Below are 23,327 nucleotides of genomic sequence, written 5' to 3'. Positions count from 1 at the left end.
GAGAGAGGAAAGAAGGGGGAGGGGGGGGTGAAGAAGCAAATGGGCACTTCTCCTATGTGCCCTGGCCGGGAATCGAACCCGGGTCCCCCGCATGCCAGGCTGACGCTCTACCGCTGAGCCAACCGGCCAGGGCCCAGGCCCCAAAATTAAGGTGCATCTTATACATGGGAGCGTCTTATACATAGGGAAACACATTATTTTCTAAAAGAAGACAAAATAGCCTGACCAGGCAGTGGGACCTTTAGGACAAAATGAAGCACAACAACATTTGTATCATAGGTATACCAAGAGGAGAAGAGAGAGTGCAAGGAGTAGAGAATCTATTTGAAAAAATAATGACTGAAAATTTCCCTAACCTGGTAAAGGAAAAGGACACTCAAGTCCAGGAAGCACAGAGTCCCAAACAAGATGGACCTAAAGAGACCCACACCAAGACACATCATGATTAAAATGGCAAAAGTTAAAGACATATAATCTTAGAAGCAGCAAGAGATAAACAGTTACCTACAAAGAACCCCCAATTAGACTGTTAGCTAATTTCTCAACAAACATTGCAGGCCAGAAAGGATTGGCATGAGATATTCAAAGGAATAAAAAAAGCAAAAACGCACATCCAAGATTACTTTACAAAGCAAGGTTATCATTTAAAATTGCAGAAGATATAAGAGCTTCTCAGAAAAGAAAAAGTTAAAGAAGCTTGTTACCACCAAACCATCATTACAAAAAATGTTAAAGGACCTTATTTAAGATATCTCAGCCTGAGCAGGCAGTGGCGCAGTGGATAGAGCATTGGCCTGGGATGCTGAGGACCCAGGTTCAAAACTCCAAGCTCACCAGCTTGAGCACGGACTCATCGGCTTGAGTGTGGGGTCACCAGCTTGAGTGTGGGATCATAGATATGGCCCCATGGTCGCTGGCTTGAGCCCAAAGGTCACTGGCTTGAAGCCCAAAGTTGCTGGCTTGAGAAAGGGGTTACTGGCTTGGCTGGAGCCCCCCAGTCAAGGCAAATGTGAGAAAGCAAACAGTGAACAACTAAGGTGCTGCAACTCTAAGTTGATGCTTCTCATCTCTCTCCTTTTCTATCTATCTGTCCCTATCTGTCTCTCTCTTTCTCTCTCTCTCTTGCTAAAACAAAATAAACACAAAACACACACAAAAAACAAAGAAAAACAACCCAGTTTTGGTTTCATTGATCTTTTGTATTTTTTTTTTTTAGCCACTATGTCTTTTATTTCCACTTTGATCTTTATTATTTCTTTTCTTCTACTTCCTCTGGGCTTTATTTGTTGTTTTATTTCTAGTTCTTTTAGTTGCAGGGTTAGATTGTTTATTTGAGCTTTTTCTTCTTAAGGTACATCTGTAATGCTATGAACTTCCCTCTCAGGACTGCTTTTACTGTGTTCCATAGATGTATGTTCATTTTCATTTGTTTCAAGGAAATTTTTTATTTCTTTCTTGATCTCATTTTTAACGCATTTGATATAATAACATGCTATTTAGCTTCAAAGGGTTTGAATGTTTTTTAGTTTTTCTACTGTAGTTGATTTCTAGTTTCACGCCATTGTAGTTAGAGAACATGCAGGAGGTGATTTCAATCTTCTTAGATTTATTGAGACTTCTTGTGTGTCCTAACATATAGTCTGTCCTAGAAAATGACCATTGAATACTTGAAAAGAATATATATTCTTCTGCTTGAGGTGAAATGATCTGAAGATACCAAATAAATCCAGTTGACAGTGTATCATTTAAGGCCACTGTTTCTTCTTTTTTTAAAAATTTTTTATTTATTTATTTATTTATTTTTATTTATTCATTTTAGAGAAGAGAGACAGAGAGAGAAAGAAGGAGGGATGAGCAGGAAGCATCAACTCCCATATGTGCCTTGACCAGGCAAGCCCAGGGTTTTGAACCGGCGACCTCAGCATTCCAGTGTTTCTTCTTTTTTTAAGTGAGAGGAAGGGAGATAGACAGACTCATGCATACACCCCAACCAGGATCTACCCAACAACCTCTGTCTGGGGCTGATGCTCAAATCAACAGAGTTATTCTCAATGCTCAAACCAGTTGAGCTACCAGCTGCAAAAGGGGAAGAGTGAGAGAAGGGGAGAGGAAAGGGAAGAGAAGCAGATGGTCACTTCTGATGTGTGCCCTTGTTGGGGACTGAATCTGGGATTTCTGTACTCTGGGCTGACGCTCTATACACTGAGCCAACCAGCCAGGGCCAAGGCTGTTGTTTCATTGTTGTTTTTCTATCTGGAGGACCTATCAATTAATGTTAGTGGGGTTTAAGACCCCCTAATATTATTATATTGCTGTTAATATCTCCCTTTATGTTCATCAAAATCTGCTGTATATATTTAGGTGCTCCTATATTGGGGTGCATACATGTTTACAAGGTTATATCCTCTTCTTGGGTTGCTCCCTTTATCATTATGTAGTGACCTTCTTTGTCCCTTATTATAGCCTTTGTTTTAAAGGCTATTTTGTCAGATATAAGTGTTATTACCTCAGCTTTTTTTTTTTTTTTTTTTTTTTGTATTTTTCTTAAGTTGGAAACGGGGAGGCAGTCAGACTCCTGCATGCACCCGACCGGGATCCACCCGGGATGCCCACCAGGGGGTGATGCTCTGCCGCAATCAGAGCCATTCTAGCGCCTGAGGCAGAGGCCACAGAGCCATCCTCAGCGCCCGGGCAAACTTTGCTCCAGTGGAGCCTTGGCTGCAGGAGAGGAAGAGAGAGACAGAGAGGAAGGGGGGGGGGAGAAGCAGATGGGCGCTTCTCCTGTGTGCCCTGGCCAGGAATCGAACCCGGGACTCCCGCACACCAGGCCGATGCTCTACCACTGAACCAACCGGCCAGGGCCACCTCAGCTTTTTTACTTGCATTTGCATAAAATGTTTTTTTCCATCCCTTCACTTTCAGTCTATGTGTATCTTTTGTTCTGAGGTGAGTCTGTTTTAGATAGCATATATATATATGTATATATATATGTCTTGTGTTCTTATTCATGCAACTACCCTATATTTTGATTGGAGCATTGAATTCATTTACATTTAAGGTTATTATTGATATGTACTTATTTATTGCCATTTTATCTTTAAACCTATAATTCTCTTTCTCTCGATTTCTTTTACTTTTTTCTTTCCTCTTCTAATAGTAGGCCCTTAACATTTCTTGCAGTACTGGTAAGGTGATAATGGATAATGAATTCACTGAACCCTTTTTTCCCCTTTTTTTTGCCTAGGTTGCTCTTTATTTCTCCTTCAATTTTATATATTGTATATTTATGTATGTATGTATATTATTTATTTATGATAGAGACAGAGAGAGAGAGACAGAGCGAAGGACAGATAGGGACAAACAAAAAGGGAGAGAGATGAGAAGCATCAGTTTTTCATTGTGGTACCTCAGTTGTTCAATGATTGCTTTCTCGTATGTGCCTTGACTGGGGGGCTACAGCAGAGTGAGTGACCCCTTGCTCAAGCCAGCTACCTTGGGCTCAAACGAGCGACCTTAGGCTTCAAAACAATGACCTTTGAGCTCAAGCCAGCAAACATGGGGTCATGTCTATGATTTCACACTCAAGCTAGAGACCCTGTGCTCAAGCTGGTGAGCCCACGCTCAAGCTGGATGAGCCCATGCTCAAACCAGCAACATTGGGGTTTTGAACCTGGGTCCTCTGTGTCCTAGTCCGATGCTCTATTCACTGTGCCACCTTTTGTGCCAGACTTTTTTTTTTTTTTGTCTTCAATTTTAAATGATAGTTTTGCTGGATAGTTGTGGTTGTACGTTTTTGTTTTGCATCACTTTGAATATTTCTTTTTTAAAAAAAATATTTTATTTATTGATTTTTAGAGAGAAAGGAGAGAGAAGGGGGAGGAGCAGGAAGCATCAACTCCCATATGTGCTTTGACCAGGCAAGCCCAAGGTTTCGAACCGGCGACCTCAGTGTTCCAGGTCGATGCTTTATCCCACTGCACCACCACAGGTCAGGCACTTTGAATATTTCTTGACAATCTCTTCTGGCCTGAAGTGTTTCTGTTGAGAAGTCAGATGTCAGCCTTATGGGGGCTTTATTGTGGGTAATTAATTGCTTTTTTCTTGCAGTTTTTAGGATCCTTTTTGTTTCCTTTTTTTTTTTTTTTGTATTTTTCTGAAGCTGGAAACGGGGAGAGACAGTCAGACAGACTCCCGCATGCGCCCGACTGGGATCCACCCGGCAAACCCACCAGGGGCGATGCTCTGCCCCTCCGGGGCGTCGCTCTGCCGTGACCAGAGCCACTTCTTTTTTTTTTTATATTTTTTCCAAAGTGAGAAGCAGGGAGGCAGACAGACAGACTCCCACATGCGCCCAACTGGGGTCCACCTAGCATGCCTACCAGGGAGCAATGCTCGGCCCATCCAGGGCATTGCTCTGCTACAATCAGAGCCATTCTAGTACCTGAGGCAGAGGCAATGGAGCCATCCTCAGTGCCTGGGACAACCTTGCTCCCATGAAGCTCTGGCTGAGGGAGGGGAAGAGAGAGATAGAGAGAAAGGAGAAGGGGAGGAAGGGTGGAGAAGCAGATGGGAACTTCTCCTGTGTGCCCTGGCTGGGAATCAAACTCAGGACTACCACGTGCCAGGACGACGCTCTACTGCTGAGCCAACCGGCCAGGGCCTGTCTCTTAACTTTGGCATTTAATTATGATGTGTATCAGTGTGGGTCTCTTTGGGTTCATCTTTAATAGGAGTCTCTGTGCTTCTTGAACTTGTGTGACTTTTCCCTTTATCAATTTAGGGAATTTATGATTTCTTCAAATAAGTTCTCTATCCCTTGTTCATTCTTGTCTCCTGCAGGGACCATTATGATACAGATGTTGTTTCACTTGATGTTGTCACACAAATCTCTTAAAGAGTTTCCTCAGCCTCTTTGAGCCTCTTTACATTTTGTTGCTCTACTTCTGTGCTTACATTTATCTTGATCTCTAAATCACTGATATGATCCCCTGCTTAATCCTACCTGCTGTTGATTCTTTCTAGTGCAGTCTACATTTCAGATATTGTATTTGCCATTTCTGACTGCTTCTTTTATATGGTTTCAATGTCCTTTTTAATACTTACTATGTCTTAAAGTTCCTACTGAAGTTATCCATTCTTACTCTAAGATCCTTGAGCATCCTAATAACTATTATTTTAAACTCTGCATCTGCATTTGGTTACTTTCATTTCATTTCTTTTTTGGGGGATTTCTCTGGTTGATTAATTTGGGTCATATTTCTTTTTTTTTTCTTTTTGTATTTTTCTGAAGTTGGAAATGGGGAGGCAGTCAGATAGACTCCTGCATGCGCCCGACCGGGATTCACCCGGCATGCCCACCAGGGGGCGATGCTCTGCCCATCTGGGGCGTTGCTCTGTTTCGACCAAAGCCATTCTAGCACCTGAGGCAGAGGCCATGGAGCCATCCTCAGCGCCCGGCCAACTTTGCTCCAATGGAGCCTTGGCTGCAGGAGGGGAAAAGAGAGACAGAGAGGAAGGAGAGGGGGAGGGGTGGAGAAGCAGACGGGCACTTCTCCTGTGTGCCCTGGCCGGGAATCGAACCCGGGACTCCTGCACGCCAGGCCGACGCTCTACCACTGAGCCAACCGGCCAGGGCTGGGTCATATTTCTTTATCTGCCCATTTTGTCTGTGTATTAGGTAACTCTCCTCTGACTCCCAAATTTGTTGTGGCATCTTTATGAAGAAGACAAGCTCAATAGTACTGACCTCCAGCCTACCTGAGTTCCCTGCTCTAATATTGCTTCTTTAAGATTTTTATTTTATTTTATTTTTTTATACAGAGACAGAGAGAGAGAGAGGGATAGATAGGGACAGACAGACAAGAACAGAGAGAGATGAGAAGCATCAATCATTAGTTTTTCGTTGCGACACCTTAGTTGTTCATTGATTGCTTTCTCATATGTGCCTTAATCATGGGCCTTCAGCAGACAAAGTAACCCTTTTCTCAAGCCAGTGACCCTGGGTTCAAGCTGGTGAGCTTTGCTAAAACCAGATGAGCCCATGCTCAAGCTGGAGACCTCAGGGCCTCGAACCTGGGTCCTTCGCATCTCAGTCCAACTATCCACTGCGCCACCGCCTGGTCAGGCTAGGATTGCTGAAGGTTATATCATATTTACCCACCTGTTGTATGCAAGTCTTGAATGCAGTTGGCCTTTTCATGGGTGGAGTTATCCCTTTGGTTGGCTGGTTCTAAGGGTCAACCTTGATCATATGTGTTAGACACTGTGTAGTGTTTGTCCTCTGGGGCATATTTATGCTTTTCAGTATTTGGTGCCCATTAGACTCTTCCTTTGGGCATGCTGCTGTGTAGCTAGCTGAGTCTGGTGTTGGTGCGGTCTGCCACCCAATACTGGTTGTGCTGGTTCTGTGTCAGGAATGGGTTGATATCAGCTGTTGTTTGTAACCCAGTGTGGCTAACTGTTGGAGCTACCGCTTTGTTTGCTGTTTGTGTCTGTATTTTCTTTTTTTTTCTTTTTTTTTTTTTTTTTTTTCATTTTTCTGAAGCTGGAAACGGGGATAGACAGTCAGACAGACTCCCGCATGCGCCCGACCGGGATCCACCCGGCACGCCCACCAGGGGCGGTGCTCTGCCCCCCAGGGGGCGATGCTCTGCCCATCCTGGGCGTCGCCATATTGCGACCAGAGCCACTCTAGCGCCTGAGGCAGAGGCCACAGAGCCATGCCCAGCGCCCGGGCCATCTTTGCTCCAATAGAGCCTTGGCTGCGGGAGGGGAAGAGAGAGACAGAGAGGAAAGCGCGGCGGAGGGGTGGAGAAGCAAATGGGCGCTTCTCCTATGTGCCCTGGCCGGGAATCGAACCCGGGTCCTCCGCACGCTAGGCCGACGCTCTACCGCTGAGCCAACCGGCCAGGGCTGTGTCTGTATTTTCTTTGTTTGTTTGTGTGTGGGAGAAGCCAACCTGTGTATAAGCCTTCTGCTTAAAACTGACAACCATAGGCTCCAAGGAACCCACATCTCGAGTGTCTGTGCTCCAAACCTCTCTCCCTACTGCTTGTGGAACCTAGCCCAGTGGGGCAGGATAGCCAGGACCTGAGCTGACTGATTGAGAAGCTCTACCCTGTCCAATGAGTGGACAAGCTGCCATGAGGTGCTGACCACAGAATGTAGAACTCACTTCAGCTGGGCCCAGTGTCCAATGAACCCTCACTTTGGACATACTGCCTGCAAGGGTAGTGAGGTCCTTCTCTGATGCTCTTCACACCTGGCCACTGGATGTACAAGAACTGGGCCTCCCAAGAGGGTACCTGATACACACCAGTGCAGGACACTGCCCATGACTGGCCCTCAGCAACCTTCTTGTAGCTACAAGCAAACCAGAGTTTTTAGCTGCCTCTGCTGGGCCCTGCTGCACATAGATAAGGGGTCCAGACCTATGGCTCATGAGCTGGATGTGGCTCTTTTGATGGCTGCATCTGGCTCGCAAATTGTTATTATTTTTTTTGTATTTTTCTGAAGTTGGAAACGGGGAGGCAGTCAGACAGACTCCCGCATGCGCCTGAATGGGATCCACCTGGCACGCCCACCAGGGGGCAATGCTCTACCCATCTGGGGCGTCACTCTGTTGCAACCAGAGCCATTCTAACACCTGAGGCAGAGGCCATAGAGCCATCCTCAGCGCCCGGGCCAACTTTGCTCCAATGGAGCCCTGACTGCAGGAGGGGAAGAGAGAGACGGAGAGGGGGAGGGGTGGAGAAGCAGAGGTGCTTCTCCTGTGTGCCCTGGCCAGGAATCGAACCCGGGACTATGGCACGCCAGGCCGATACTCTACCATTGAGCCAACCGGCCAGGGCCAGACAAATCTTTAATAAAAAAAGATAATAACGTTAAAAATACAAAACATTCTCATGTATTACAATCCATTCATTTCCTACCGCTCATGTTCATGGTTGTGGGTGGCTAGAGCCAATCACAGCTGTCCTCTGGGACAACACCAAATTTTTATTGGATAATGCCTAACGTACACAGGACATTGTGAGGTCAGGAAGTAAACTTTCCTCCTTTTAATCAAGCAGTCAGCTAGCTAATTGCAGAAACCCTTTTGACGAAGAAGATGGCTAAAAGAAAAAAGGATGAGGAGTATTGTACTTTTCAGCAGGAATGGACAGAGGAATTCACCTTTGTGGAGAGAGCAGATTCTGCAGTGTGTCTAATATGCAATGATAAAATTGTATCAATGAAACAGTCAAATATAAAGCGGCACCTCGACACATGCCATACTACATTTGCATCGAAATATACAGCAGGGGACAGCAGGAAGAAAGCATGTCAAGAGCTACTGTGCAGAGTGTAAGCTAGTCAGCAGCAGCTCCGTGTTTGGACCAAACAAGGTGACTGGAATTCGGCTAGCTTTGCTGGTGCTTTAGCAATTGTGAGAAACGGAAAACCATTCACAGATGGGGAGTATGCCAAAACATTCATGCCTGATGTTGCCAATGAACTTTTTGACTTTTCGGATAAAGACAAGATAATCAAATGAATAAAAGACATGCCTCTGTTGGCAAGAACTGTTCACCATTGTACCATCATGGTGGCAAATCAAACCGAGGCAACACAAGTGAAGGACATAAAGCAGCACCATTCTTTTCTCTCGCTTTGGATGAGTCAACAGATGTAAGCCATTTATTCCAGTTCAACGTGATTGCAAGGTAGGCTGTCTGTGACACACTATGTGAGGAAAGTCTTGCTGTTTTGCATATGAAAGAGACAACACAAGAGGAGGATTGATTCAAGTCACTGAGTTCGCTAATGAAAAAAATCTACCGATGCATAAACGTATTTCAGTGTGTACTGATGGTGCTCTGTGCATGGTAGGGAGAAACAGAGGATTCATAGCGCTTCTTTGTGAACATGAAAAGAGACCCATCCTAAGTTTTCACTGCATCCTACATCAGGAGGCACTTTGTGCTCAGATGTGTGGCAAGCAGCTTGGTGAGGTGATGTCGCTGGTCATTCTGGTGGTCAACTTTACTGTTGCCCGAGCTTTAAATGATCGCTAGTTTAAAACACTGCTGGATGAAGTTGGGAATAATTATCCTGGTCTGCTTCTGCACAGCAATGTGCATTGGTTGTCAAGAGGGAAGGTGCTCAGCCGTTTCGCGGCTTGTCTGAGCGAAATCCGGACTTTTCTTGAAATGAAAAACATCGAGCATCCTGAGTTAGCTAACACTGAGTGGCTCCTGAAGTTCTACTATCTCGTGGACATGACTGAACATCTGAACCAGCTCAATGTGAAAATTCAAGGCGTTGGAAATACAGTCGTATCCCTTCAACAAGCAGTGTTTGCATTTGAACACAAGCTGGAACTCTTCATCGCCCAACATTGAAACAGGCCATTTACTACACTTTGAAAAACTGGGAGAGTTTAAAGATGCATGCACAGCAAGTGACCCTGCTCAACATCTTGATCTCCAGCAGCTAGTGGGCTTCAGATCTAATCTCATGCAGTTATTCAAAGCATGCTTTGGAGAATTTTGTGAGCGCACTCATCTTTTTAAGTTCATTACTCATCCACACGAGTGTGCAGTGGACAGCGCCGACGTGAGCTACATCCTTGATGTCCCCATCAGAAATTTTGAGCTACAAGCTGCTGACCTGAAGGCCTCTGACATGTGGGTGAATAAATTCAAGTCACTGAGTGAAGATTTAGAAAGACTTGCATGACAGCAAGCAGAGTTGGCGAGCAAACACAAGTGGGGAGAAATGAAAAAACTTCAACCCGCGGACCAGCTGATTGTCAAAACTTGTGGTATGCGCTTCCCGTCACATACCACACACTGCAGCATGTGAGTATTGCTGTGCTGACAATGTTTGGCTCTACGTATACATGTGAGCAGTCTTTCTCACATCTAAAGGACATTAAGACCAACCAATGATCACGTTTATCAGATGGAAGTCTCAACGCCTGCATGAAGCTTAACCTCACCACGTATCAACCAGACCACAAAGCCATCAGCAAAACCATGCAGCACCAGAAGTCGCATTAATGGTAAGAAGTACTTTATTCATCATTGGTTAGCAACAGCATAACAACGTTATTAAAAAGAGTTCAGAGACTTATTGTACTTTAAAAGTGTTGATCTTACAGAAAATGTACACATTTACTTGTATTTAGTGTTAAACATATAGTATGGCTCTCACAGACTTACATTTTAAAATATGTGGTGTTCATGGCTCTCTCAGCCAAAAAGGTTCCTGACCCCTGACCTAGATATACCAAGCCACACACCTTTTACCCACACTGGGCCTGGGGGAAAGTCAGCAAGAGGCCCAAGATTCCCTGAGATTTGACTCCTGCTGCTGTGTCTCCTGACTGCTTATTGGGCTCAGCCACTGAAACTCTGGTAGAGTCTAGAGCCTGGGGCAATTCAGGGATTAGGAAAGTTGGTGAATGAAGCTCCTATTCCAGGACCCCAGGTGTCAGTCTGTCCTGACTTTTTTCACAGACCTCAGTAAGTTGTGGCCACTATGAGTCTGGTGTGGATTCTGAAACCCAGAGATCTGGTCTGCCCACAGTCCAGAGAGTTTCTACTGAGTCTCCTGTGAGGTGGAAGCACCAGTCAAATTCTCAGGAGAGTGTGGGGGAAAGCTTTGGCCTCTACACCAGAAAACTGAGTCACTGACACACCCCTGCTTCTTCTTCTTTTTTTTTTTTTTTTTTGTATTTTTCTGAAGCTAGAAATGGGGAGAGACAGTCAGACAGACTCCCGCATGCGCCCGACCGGGATCCACCCGGCACGCCCACCAGGGGGCGATGCTCTGCCCCTCCGGGCGTCGCTCCGTCGCGACCAGAGCCACTCTAGCGCCTGGGGCAGAGGCCAAGGAGCCATCCCCAGCGCCCGGGCCATCGGCTGCGGGAGGGGAAGAGAGAGACAGAGAGGAAGGAGAGGGGGAGGGGTGGAGAAGCAGATGGGCGCTTCTCCTGTGTGCCCTGGCCGGGAATTGAACCCGGGACCTCTGCACGCCAGGCCGACGCTCTACCACTGAGCCAACCGGCCAGGGCCACCCCTGCTTCTTGGCCAAGGCAGTTTACTTCTCAGCAGGGCCCAATCTTCATAGGGTGGGACAAGGGAGATTCTTGAGGGTGGGGCAGTTGCTCTCTCCCAGGCTGATGCTGCATGGAGGGGACTGCTCCATCCAAGAAAGATAGCAACTCAGTATTGGAGAATGACTCAGCACAGGGGTTCTGGTTTCCATTCCCCACAATGTCTCTCTCAGCTGCCGATTTCACACTCTCCTCATGTGACTCTAGTCCTTTCAGCCCTCCCTCCACCAGAGCCCTGGGTAAGTAGCTGTGAATGAGATTTTCTGTGTGGGCCCTTTAAGACAGTTCCTGTGTCTCTCAGAACTCCTCTCTCTTTCTCTCAGACAAAAACCTTGGCTCTTTTCACCACAAAATGCTGTGTGGGCACTTCTAAGCTCTGGTGCTCTAGGCTGGCACACCCTCTCCTCTGAGGGCGAACTGCCCTACAGGGACAGTCCTTCTGGAAATTCAGCTCCCATTAGCTCCTGGGAGCTGAGGAAGGTTTTTCATGTCTCCACGCCTTCTACCAGTCTTGGTGTGGCTTCTGTGATTCCTTAGTTATGAACTCCTCTTCATTTAGACTGAAGTTGATTTTTTAAGATGATTGTTCTTAAATTAGTTACAACTCCAGTTCGGTTCTGGGAAGCAACAGTTGGAACATCTGCCTACTCCGTTGTCATCTTGGAATCATCTCCACATGTGAGTTTTCTATTAGGATTACCTGATATCATAAAATACAATATTGGTAATCCAATGAGGTCCTCCAGTATTAAATAATGGGCCAATTTGATAACAAGTCTATATATAAGGCCATATATATATATATATATATATATATTTTTTTTTTTTTTTTTACAGAGACAGAGATAGAGTCAGAGAGAGGGACAGATAGGGACAGACAGACAGGAAAGGATCTCTTCAATCATCAGTTTTTTGTTGCGACACCTTAGTTCAGTGGTAGTCAACCTGGTCTCTACCACCCACTAGTGGGTGTTTCAGCTTTCATGGTGGGCGGTAGTGGAGCAACCAAAGTATAAATAAAAAGAGATGTAACTATAATAAGTTGTTTTATAAAGATTTATTCTGCCAAACTTAGCGAAAATCCAACATAAAGTACTTACTTGGTAAGTAATATTATATGCTTTAACTTGCTGTAACTCTGCTTTATAAATTTTATAAAGTAAAGTTACTTCCCTACTTTATAAATCACCATTACTGTGGAACCGGTAGGTGGTTAGAAAATTTTACTACTAACAGAGATACAGAAGTGGGTGGTAGGTATAAAAAGGTTGACTACCCCTGCCTTAGTTGTTCATTGATTGCTCTCTCATATGTGCCTTGACCGTGGACCTTCAGCAGACCAAGTAACCGCTTGCTCAAGCCAGCGACCTTGGGTCCAAGCTGGTGAGCTTTTGCTCAAACCAGATGAGCCCTCGCTTAAGCTGGCAACCTTGGGGTCTCAAACCTGGGTCCTCCACATCCCAGTTCAATGTTCTACCCACTGTGCCACTGCCTGGTCAGGCCCTAATGATATCTTAAGTACAGTACTTCTAAAAGCGAGGTTGCCTCTGCTACTACCTGAGGCAATGAGGCCAGCCTTGAGCCACTGTATCTAGCATTTTGAAGAAAGAGCCCAAGGCTTTGGTGGGTCCCAAAGCCTGAGCCAGGACCCGTAATTTTATTATTTTTCAGTAACATAATATTAAGAGCTTTTCTAAATTTGGTAAGCTTAGGGCTGGTGCCTGTGTAAAAGCTTCTTTTATTATTATTATTATTATTATTTTTTTTTTTTTGTATTTTTCTGAAGCTGGAAACGGGGAGAGACAGTAAGACAGACTCCCGCATGCGCCCGACCGGGATCCACCTGGCACGCCCACCAGGGGGCGTCGCTCTGCCGCGACCAGAGCCACTGTAGCACCTGGGGCAGAGGCCAAGGAGCCATTCCCAGCGCCCGGGCCATCTTTGCTCCAATGGAGCCTCGGCTGCGGGAGGGGAAGAGAGAGACAGAGAGGAAGGAGGGGGGGGGGGGTGGAGAAGCAAATGGGCGCTTCTCCTATGTGCCCTGGCCGGGAATCGAACCTGGGTCCCCCGCACGCCAGGCCGACGCTCTACCGCTGAGCCAACCGGCCAGGGCCTCTTTTATTATTTTTAAAAAATTTATTTATTCATTTTAGAGAGAGAGGAAGGGAGAAACATTGATCTGTTCTTGTATGTGTCCTGGCTGTGGATCAAATTGGCAACCTCTGCATATCAGGATGATGCTCTAATCAGCATTCTGTTGTTTTCTTCCCCATGTAAGTTAGGTGACTCTTGTTGATTGCTCTCCTTTATAGCCCTAAAGAGGGGTCTGCCTTCTCCCCATATCCTAGAATCCATAGTCTGCAATATCTTGTGTTTTTTGTTTGTTTAAGTGAGAGTAGGGGAGATAGTGAGACAGACTCCCTCAAACGCCCCCCAGGATCCACCTGGAAACCCCATCTTGGTCTGATGCTCAAATCAGTTGAGCTATTTTTAGCACCTGAGGCTGCCGTGCTTAGACCAACAGAGCTATCTTGAGCCTAGGGCCTACACTTGAACTAATTGAGCTACTGGCTGCAGGAGGGGAAGAGGGAGAGAAGGGGGAGGAGGAGAAGAGAAGCAGATGGTTGTTTCTCAAGTGTGCCCTGACTGGAGAGCGAACCTGGGACACTCCAACATCTCCCAAGTTTTGGCAAGGTCTTTCAGGGCAAAGCCAGCATCTTCTATTGCATCAATCAGCTTTTATAAGATACATAACAAATTGCTGATGAGTCTGAAAATTTGGTATCAAGACTCGAAGTAAATACATGAAGAAGGTCCCCACTTCCCACCTGTTTCACAACTGGTGCGGGTTCATCTCCCCATTTAATGGGGTGGAATACAGAGTCCTGAATAGCTGGGTAAAATGTACCTTCAGGTGCTGCTGGCCACATGAGTAGTAGTTGTCAGTCAATGTCCTCCACCTGATGCTTGCCCTCACAGTGCAGATACAGGCAAGACAAAGGGGGAATAGCCTCATCTAAACTTGGGTAGTATCTTAGAAATATATAAGGTCCCCTTTGAGGCATATTTTTTGAAGCTTGACAAACACAACATCATCTCTGCTTATGCAGCCTACAGGGTGGATAAAAATGTAAGTAAAGCTACTAAAAGCCAAGCAGGGAGGAGAGGTGCAGCAGTTCAGTAGCTGACTTATGGATTAAACTTATTCTGTTGGAAGCCATGCTTACAGACGACTAGGATTTTCCTGTAGTGGATCTTAGTGTGCTGCTCCTGAGTGGGGCTCCCAGAGGCCATACTCCTCTGGTCATCCCTCGTTTTTTTATGTGTCTGCTTCTCTCCTGAATGTCTAAAAACTCTGGGAGGGTTCGGAGCGCTGGATGATCAGTCCTTATATGTGCATCCCTGGGTGAGCTAAAGAAGTTAATTACAATTGAAATAGAAGTCGTGACTGCTGAGATTTTGCATCTTCTAATTTTTCAGAGAATATGGATTATTATTTTTTTAAATTAATTTTAATGGGGTGACATTGATAAATCAGGGTACATATGTTCAAAGAAAACCTGTAGGTTATTTTGACATTTGATTATGCTGCATTCCCATCACCCAAAGTCTGTCTTCCGTCACCTTCAGGTTTTCTTTGTGCCCCTCCCCTCCCCCAACCCTGTAACCTCCACACTCTTGTCCATGTCTCTGAGTCTCATTTTTATGTCCCGAATACGGATTATTAGTAAGATAGTTACATCTCATTAGTTAGGATATGGAGTTGGCTGGTGGCTCACACATGGGTTACCAGTTGATGGGGTCAGTGACTCCATATTGTCTCAGCTGCAACCTGCTCTTTACTTGGCACACTTGCTCTGCTCTGCTGGCTGGCTCTCTTAGCTCTGCCAATAAAGGATGCTAGAAGGGAACTGCTAACTGAAGAGGAAGAGAGGGACTGGCTCCTGGCTGTATTCTCATTTCTAACAGCTGTGTTCGGCAATACTTCTTCACCCTAGTCATAGCAAGTCCTTCCATAGCAGCAGCTGTTCCTAGTTTGCAGTTTTTCCAGTATCTGTAGAACCAGGTACATTGTACCAGTCCCAGCCACCCCCTACCTCCAAAGACCTCACATTCAAGCTTAGAACCACCATTGGGCAGCTGGCAGCCTTTTTTCACAAATCTGAGACCCAACTACAGATTTTTTTTTTTTTTTTTGAATTCAGGGAGAAGGGTGGCAGAGACAGACTCCCACATGTGCCCTGACCAGGATCTACCCTGCAACTAGGGGGTGTTGCTTCATTGCTTAGCAACCAAGCTCTTCTTAGCACCTGAGGCAGAGTCCATGGAGCCATCCTAAGCGCCCACGGCCAACTGGCTCCAATTGAGCCATGCCTGCTGGAGGGGGAGAGAGAAGGGAGAGGAGGATGGGTGGAGAAGCTGATGGGTGCTTCTCTTGTGTGCCCTCACCAGGAATCAAACCCGGGACATCCACTCGCCGGCCAACACTCTACCACTGAGCCAACTGGCCAGAGCCCCAAATACAGATTCTATAACCCTTCCCTAAGTTCTGTTTTAATAATTCAAACTTTGTTCCCTCAATCCTGGGAAACTGTTCTTGTTAGCCCCATAATGCCTTGGAACAGTAGTTCTTAACTGTTGTCCTAAGACCAGCAATACCAGCATCTCCTGGGAACTTGTTGGAAGTGCAGATCCTTAAGCAACATAGCTAACAGCTGCACCACCATGCAAATAAGCTAAAAACCAGTGAATAGTACATTTGGAATGGTTAAAATGGTGAATTTTATCCCAATTTTAAAAAATCTACCCTATTACAAAAAAATAATAAATTACCATTTGTTTTACTGGGTAAAAAAACAATTTTGTTAAGCAGTGGTAAAGAACAAAGGTGCTATGAGAGCATTTGTAAAATACTGGCACTTATACATGTTAATTTTGAAGCAGCTCTGTGGCCTTCACACTCATTGTTGTACAGCCATCCTCACCATCCATTTTCAGAACTTTCCCATCTCATAGAACTGAAACTCTACCACTTCCCCTTCCCCTAATCCTGGCAACCACTATTTTACTTTGTGTCTCCATGAATTTGACTAGGTACTTTATAAAAGTGGAATCATGTAATATTTGTCCACTTGTGACTGGCTTTGTTCACTTAGCATGTCTTTATTGCTCATCCATGTTATGTAGCATGTGTCAGGATTTCCTTCCTTTCTAAGGCTGAGTAATATCCCACATTGTTTGAATATACTGTATTTTCTTTATTCATTCATCCAAAAATGGACACTGGGGTTGCTTCCACCTTTTGGCTATTGTGAATAATGCTGCTAATCAGCATCTGTATACAAATACCTTTGTCGCTGCTTTAAAAAAAAAAGTTATGATCTGTTATTAAATGGAGATTTGGAAGGAAGTTTGTTAAAAATTAAACTGTTTGAAAATATACATACATTTTGCATTAGCTTAAAATTTAGCTATTTATTTTAGTTGAAAGCCACTCAAAAGAGAAACCCAAAGACCAGTGGTACTACTTGCTTTAAAGAAACACAAAAGACATAAAAGTATCCATTGCAAATTTATTATGCATTAGGAAGCTTAACTTAAAAACCAACAGCATAGTAAAAAGATATGTCATTTCTGTTCATAGCACAACAGGTTCCAAAATATATTTTCTTTTAAATGTATTCAGTCAGTACATAACCCTTTATAAAAGTTGTATATATATTTTTCTGTCAACACCTTCATTGTATTTAGGAATACAAGATTTACACAGCACTCCATCAAAAAAAAATTTAAAACTCCTTACAAATATCTACATATATTTCATACTTATAAAACTTTCAAGGAAGTGCTCTGTTAAAGATAGGCCCTAGTGAATTGGTTCGGTTACTGGTGCAGCAAAATGTATATAAATCTGTAGTTTTCTTTGTCCATAAAACATCTCGAAAAATTAGCAAGAAACTTTTTGTGAAACTAAGCTTCCTAAACTATCATATTTTAGAAAGGAATATGATGTGCATATTCCCATGAGATTCAAAAGATAGATAAACAGACGGAAATAAAGACCTGTTGAAAACCAATGCATCCTACACAGAGCAATTAAGGCAGGAGTGTGATGAATGAGAATGAGAAGCAGGACACAGATGTGGGAAGGAACAATAATCCACTGTACGGGTCTGAACCTGGATATGAACTCCACTGCACCCAGTTCCTCTCATCCTCACTTAGGAATGTTTATGTTGCTGAAACTTTCTTAGAAGCACCCTCCAATTTCTATGTTGCCACCAGGATGCTTGATGTGCGTTTCCTTCTGTAAATATTTTGGATTTGACCAAGACACTTGGTCGAGGAAGCTGAACTGCTATTTCTTCATGATTTAAATTTATAAGGAAAAATTTTCTTCACTGGTAAAGACTATCACTGATCAATGTTATTAATATCTGGAGGTGTATATGCTGAATTTCATCTTAGCCAAGAATATTGAATAAAGACAAGGAAAGGAGAATAAGACTAGGTTTTTGTTTGACCTTTGAACAAAGGCAATAGATCCCTGATACTCAGTGACTCTAGGAGCAGCCACTCAAACACCTGTGGGCTAAGCGGGCACTTTTCAGAGAAACAGGGCAAGAGAATAGGAAGGGGTTCTTTATCTTGAATCTGGCCAGAGATGGCAGTCGCACCACAACCCTGCACCTTCTTCTGAAAATGACATGGAAAACTGCTGTCATTCTGCTCTGGAGGTATTAAGGAAAGTCATCCTTTCTTGCAGATACGACTTTTTCTATTTGAGTTTTGAAGTCTGGACTCCAGGTAACTTTGAGAGTTGCATACTATTTGCAACAACATATTTCAAATCTTAACTTGTTCTAATGTACAAACAGAAAAAAAAGAAAAGAAGGAACAGGAGAAGGAAGAAGAGGGAGGCAGAGGGTTACTTATCAAACTCGACCCTAAAGGATGCCACTAGCATCTCTCCCCTCCAGCACCATAGAGTCTGCCGGGGTGAGGCTCCCCAACAATGTCAGAGAGACGGTCTGCAGGCTCCCTCTTGCCGCAGAGTTCACAGCTCAGTGCACTGACTCCCAGGGTCCTCGAAGGAAGAGAGCTCCCAGATGCTGCTGTCGTGCAGCAGCGGCTCAACGTCCTCATCGCTGCCCCGTTCCGGGGTGTTGGTCAGGTTGCCACTGATGCTGTTGCTATGTTTTTTAATTCCATTACTGTATTCAGGGATGAATAAGGCAACCAGAAAAGACATAAGAACTATACATGCCCCAAATAAAAATGGTGGGCCTGGGATGACAGCTCCCTGGTGTTGTTGGGGGGGAATGAAGATAAAGAATTTGGTTAGTCTTTTCAATGCAAAATTAGTTCTGGATAACCCCGATCCAGCACGCCCAACCCTCCAAAAACCCCACACCACCGCAAAGTGAATCATTTTCTCATGAGCAAATGTTTCACTAAGTGTCCTAGAGCCTAGAGTTTAGAATATAACAAAAGGCAACTAATCCCTGCTTTCCTACCATGTCAATAGTTTAACTAAACTTCTAAGTAACAGCTGTTTATCTCTAATCTCGTCCTACGACCTTAGGTCACGCTTTCTGTACGTGAACATTAATTCCAATTTTGTACAGATATCTATATTAAATGTCACTTAAAAGGAAGGTGGCAAGAAATACTAAATAAAGAACAGGCAAAGTACTCTCGCTCAACTTCTAGCTGGAACTGTTTGCCATTTTATATTTTATCTGGCCTGGGCTGTACCAGAGGACGGCATTCTGAGCAGAATTGTTGTGTAGATGAGAACAGAGCTAAGACAAATCTTTTATATAAGATACTAAGTCGCTGAAACGATGCCTCCCCACTCCCGGTAAGCACTGAACATAGCACACACTACTGTCAAATACAATAGTAATATTATCCAAGTAAGATATTCTCCAAATTTAAGGTCAGAAGGTTTTGCTACCATCAGACATAATCACTATTATAAAGCCAGGATTATCACCGCATTACCTGCAGAGCAGCATTGTTGGAATTCAGTTTTGGTTCCAGCTCAGTCAGCTCCACATGGAACATGTAGAATATGAAGCCATATAGCGCTGGCCCCAGGCCGTTACACAGCCCTCTTATTCCAGTTATGATCCCCTGGGCAACTCCTAAGTGAGAACAAAGAAGGAAGCTGGTCTTCTCTGAAAAGCACCTCAAGCCTGGGACTTACCAGCTACCTTACAGACGATGACATACTGATCAGCAGACTCAGCAGTCCACACTGAGGAGAGTTTAGGGATCTCACCCGTCATATTTTCCTTCATGGCACAATGTGTTCCTGGTTTTACTATGTCTTTCTAATGTCATTCTGTGTCCTAACATCTCTAAGGAGATGAAATGATGTTTCTGAAATCCTTTAGGGGCTGAGTTCCCCCCTTAACAGTTAAGATATTCCTATAAACGGAATAATAAAATTAAGAACTTTAATCTCTATTTACAGACAATTTCCACTTTTCTGTGGATTAAGATTTGACTGCTCTTTTCATTAGAGGGCACTTTACAAAAATATATGTCCCTTGTGTCATGCAGCCCAGTCCATGTGAGTGCACAACCGCCCTGAGGCTGTGATACCAGCCTTCCAGTGACTCAGTTCCCCAGGTGACCCTGACTTCAATGCATCCTTCTATAGATGTGCAATGATAAACCCCACAAGTGCCAATTTCTAAATATCTCTGGTTTCTAACATGCCAGGTAAAAAGTTAGCTTGGACTGTTGGAAATGAATGTTTCTGTAGGTCAAAAATGGTCAAAGATAATTCAAGCTAATACAGTGTGTTGTAATAATTTTGTATGCTGACATTTAGAAACATCTGTATTAATATAAGGATAAAAAGAGCCAAAGAGAATTTATGCCACGAGATAGGACAGCTTCTGTCAAATATCGAGTGGCGCCCAGTTCCAGAGGCACGCCCTCACGCGGTCACAGGCCTCTCCACGCGTGTGCAGCCAGCTGAGGCACACCCTCACGCGGTCACAGGCCTCTCCACGCGTGTGCAGCCAGCTGAGGCACACCCTCACGCAGTCACAGGCCTCTCCACGCGTGTGCAGCCAGCTGAGGCACACCCTCACGCGGTCACAGGCCTCTCCACGCGTGTGCAGCCAGCTGAGGCACACCCTCACGCGGTCACAGGCCTCTCCACGCGTGTGCAGCCAGCTGAGGCACACCCTCACGCGGTCACAGGCCTCTCCACGCGTGTGCAGCCAGCTGAGGCACACCCTCACGCGGTCACAGGCCTCTCCACGCGTGTGCAGCCAGCTGAGGCACACCCTCACGCGGTCACAGGCCTCTCCACGCGTGTGCAGCCAGCTGAGGTACCGCAGCCAGGGACACACAGAATTGTGGTCAAGTGACACTATTTTAAAATGTGGATATGAATAAGATGGCTAATTTCTGATATGAAAAAACAGGTGCAATAAATAAACTATCTTTTCCAATATAGGTTTTTAAATTGAAACTTTTAAAAGGCTCTAAGGCATTTAAAATTTTTCCTTCTAAAATTTAGTACTTCTTGACTACAGTAAGGTGAGTCATTAAAAGTCGAAGAAGGAAGATTAATCCTGGTAGTGGGAACTACCTGATGGGAAGCCAGAGGCAGACGAAGGGTGAGAGTACAAACCGCACTCCAGAGTCCTCTTAACTGTCTCTCACTCTGCATTTAATTACCAACAACTACACATTTTTCTTCATCCTCTCAAAGGATCATTTCCTAAATTAAACTAAAAGAGTGATCCCATGAAGAAAGTGATTACAGTGATTAAATAAAAAGCTCATTGTTTTACTAACTAGCCTATCATTATTTAACAAACATCTGCTGAAGTATGATTATAGTTAAGTCTGATGGCATCCCACTAAAGAGGTGTCAAAACCAAAAAAGAAAAAACAGTTCTATTTCTCTCTCTCTCTTTTTTTTTTTATGTGAGAGGCAGAGAGGCCGAGACAGACTCCCACATGTGCACCCGACTGGGATCCACCCGGCAAGCCCACCAGAGGGTGATGCTCTACCCATCTGGGGCATTGCTCCATTGGTAGGAAACTGAGCCATTAGCACCTGAGGAGGCGGCCACGGAGCCATCCTCAGCACCTGGGCTCAAACTGTTTGAGCCCTGGCTGAGGAAGGGGAAGAGACGGGGGCGGGGGGGGGGAGATAAGGGGGAGGGTGGAGAAGCAGATGGGTGTTTTCTCCTGTGTGCCCTGGCCGGGAATCGAACCTGGGCCATCCACATGCTGGGCCAACACTCTACCGCTGAGCCAACTGACCAGGGAACAGTTCTATTTCTAATTCTTAGTATTCTGAACTGTTGAGTCTACATTTTAAAAACATGAGTATAAGATCAGAGAAGGCAGGAAAACAGAATCTTTCTATTTGCCAAACTAACTAGGTCTGATTGTTGAGAAGAGACCACACAGATGTGAAGAGAGGCTCAGAGCTGCTCATGTGTCCGGCAGGTACATCTCAGCTGAAGAAGGAAAGAAAACAGACACAGGACAGCGACCTCACCTTGCTGATCTGACTCTGCATTCTGAGAGACGAGGGCACTGACTGCTGGAAACGTGATGCTGGACATGGCGGCCACGGTCCCTGCTGCCCACATCATCCTGCAATGACAGGACAGGCTGTCATCAAGCGGGCAGGACAGCTCCAAGGAGCTTGCTGCTCAGAGTACCATCGATGGCGAAAGCACAAAATGCTTTCTGTTTTCATAAGTTGTATTTAATTTTTCCTCTTTAATAATGGATTTTTTTAACATGAAAAGTTATATGCCAGTCTGTTAATACTTATCACTTCACGGGCTGGGAAAGTATCATTTGTCTATTTTATTTTACCTCTTTCAAAATTCTTCTTCTTGAGCTCCCTATTGCCACCTTTAGATATAAGCTCAATGAAGCTCAGAAGGATTTCTTGTTTCCATAAATTTCACACTTCCCACTTTTTCTTTGTACTTCTCAAAGGCTCACCTTCGCATTGCCCCTGAGCTCCTCGAGCTGCTAGTTTTGCTGCCCCTCAACCAAGTGTCGTGTGCTACCAACACAGAGCCCGGAAACCTGGAGTACAGGGTAACATCCCGCAGACTGCCACGCTGCTTCCTTTAGACTTCTGTCCTTTTCTCAGCGAAAGGAACTGAAGCATGTATCATGTTGAGCCTAAGTGTGAGGAAGGTAAGGCCTCACTGGCCAGACTTCCTTGGGGATGCCAACATTGTACATCCTGCCTGGAAAGGATAAACCCTTCAGGTTGACAAAATCTTTTAAACACAGCATGAGCCTGACTCAGCTACTGAACCAAAGTTCACAGGACTGAAATCTTAAAGGACAGGAATCATCTACTGACCTCTAGCATTTTTTACTTCTGTAAATTATATCATATATAAGGAGAACTAACTCTACTATTTGAAATAGATATATGAACTCTGGTGTTTGGAGTCTTTGGTAAGCAGTCACATGGGGAGACTTGCCACATAACAAAACAGCACTCAGAATTCTTTTTATTTCTTCTGACTCCAGGGCTTATTCTGGCCTTTCTGCTTATGGGAATAGAATATGTTAGCAGTAACAGCTGCCTCCGAGTACACATGATTTTAGATGAAATCATACAATTGTTCTAACTCAAAAGCTGTTACAAAGGTTATATAACTGCCCAAGGTCACTCAGCTAACTATAGCAACGACCTCTGCTATCATTTTCCTTGTCTTTTGTTTTTATAATTTGCATTTTTAAAAATTATTCATGTTTGAAGGGGAGAGAATGAGAGAGGGAGAGAGAAAGAGAAGGGGGAGGAGCAGGAAGCATTAACTCCCCTATGTGCCCTGACCAGGCAAGCCCAGGGTTCTAAACCAGCAACCTCAGCATTCCAGGTCGACCTTTTATCCACTGCCTACCAGAGGTCAGGCCATTCTCTTGTGATTTGCATTTCTTTTTTTTATTCATTTTTAGAGAGGGAGGGAGAGAGAGAAGGGGGGAAGAGCAGAAAGCATCAACTCCCATTTTGTTTTGTTTTTGAGTATATGTGATGTACCTAAAAACTGACATAAAATTTTTGGAGGGATTGGAGGAGGAAGCACACACATTTAACTAACAATTCACTGAAAGCCGGGGTAAAGACAATCTTTACAATGGCTCTTAAATTACCTAGCTCCAGCACTACCTAACAAATTATGTCTGAACAGTTTTTGAAATGTTGAATATT

General features: G+C 44.5%; 2 protein-coding genes across 3 annotated transcripts in view; one reads left to right on the top strand and one right to left on the bottom strand.

Moving 5' to 3' along the window:
• ZNF484 (zinc finger protein 484) overlaps positions 1–9,435 on the top strand; it is a 49,538-nt gene extending 40,103 nt beyond the window's left edge. The window contains exon 5 of one of the 2 annotated variants that reach the window (XM_066368358.1): positions 8,156–9,435. The gene's annotated coding sequence lies outside the window, so the exon portion shown is untranslated. Of the gene's footprint in view, positions 1–8,152 lie in introns of both variants that reach the window. The other variant, XM_066368359.1, reaches the window with a different exon arrangement.
• Positions 9,436–16,654: 7,219 nt separating this feature from the next.
• MFSD14B (major facilitator superfamily domain containing 14B) overlaps positions 16,655–23,327 on the bottom strand; it is a 78,207-nt gene continuing 71,534 nt past the window's right edge. Inside the window, exons 10-12 of the mRNA XM_066368361.1 lie at positions 21,642–21,739; positions 19,109–19,251; positions 16,655–18,404 (exon numbers count right to left, since the gene is read on the bottom strand). Coding sequence (XP_066224458.1) covers positions 18,159–18,404; positions 19,109–19,251; positions 21,642–21,739 — 487 coding nt within the window. The 3' untranslated portion in view covers positions 16,655–18,158. The remainder of the gene's footprint in view (positions 18,405–19,108; positions 19,252–21,641; positions 21,740–23,327) is intronic.

This window comes from Saccopteryx leptura, chromosome 2 (genome assembly GCF_036850995.1).
Source record: "Saccopteryx leptura isolate mSacLep1 chromosome 2, mSacLep1_pri_phased_curated, whole genome shotgun sequence".
Lineage (NCBI taxonomy): Eukaryota > Metazoa > Chordata > Mammalia > Chiroptera > Emballonuridae > Saccopteryx > Saccopteryx leptura.
The sequence above is the reverse complement of the archived record's forward strand: the minus strand, read 5'-3'. Positions and strand labels throughout refer to the sequence as shown.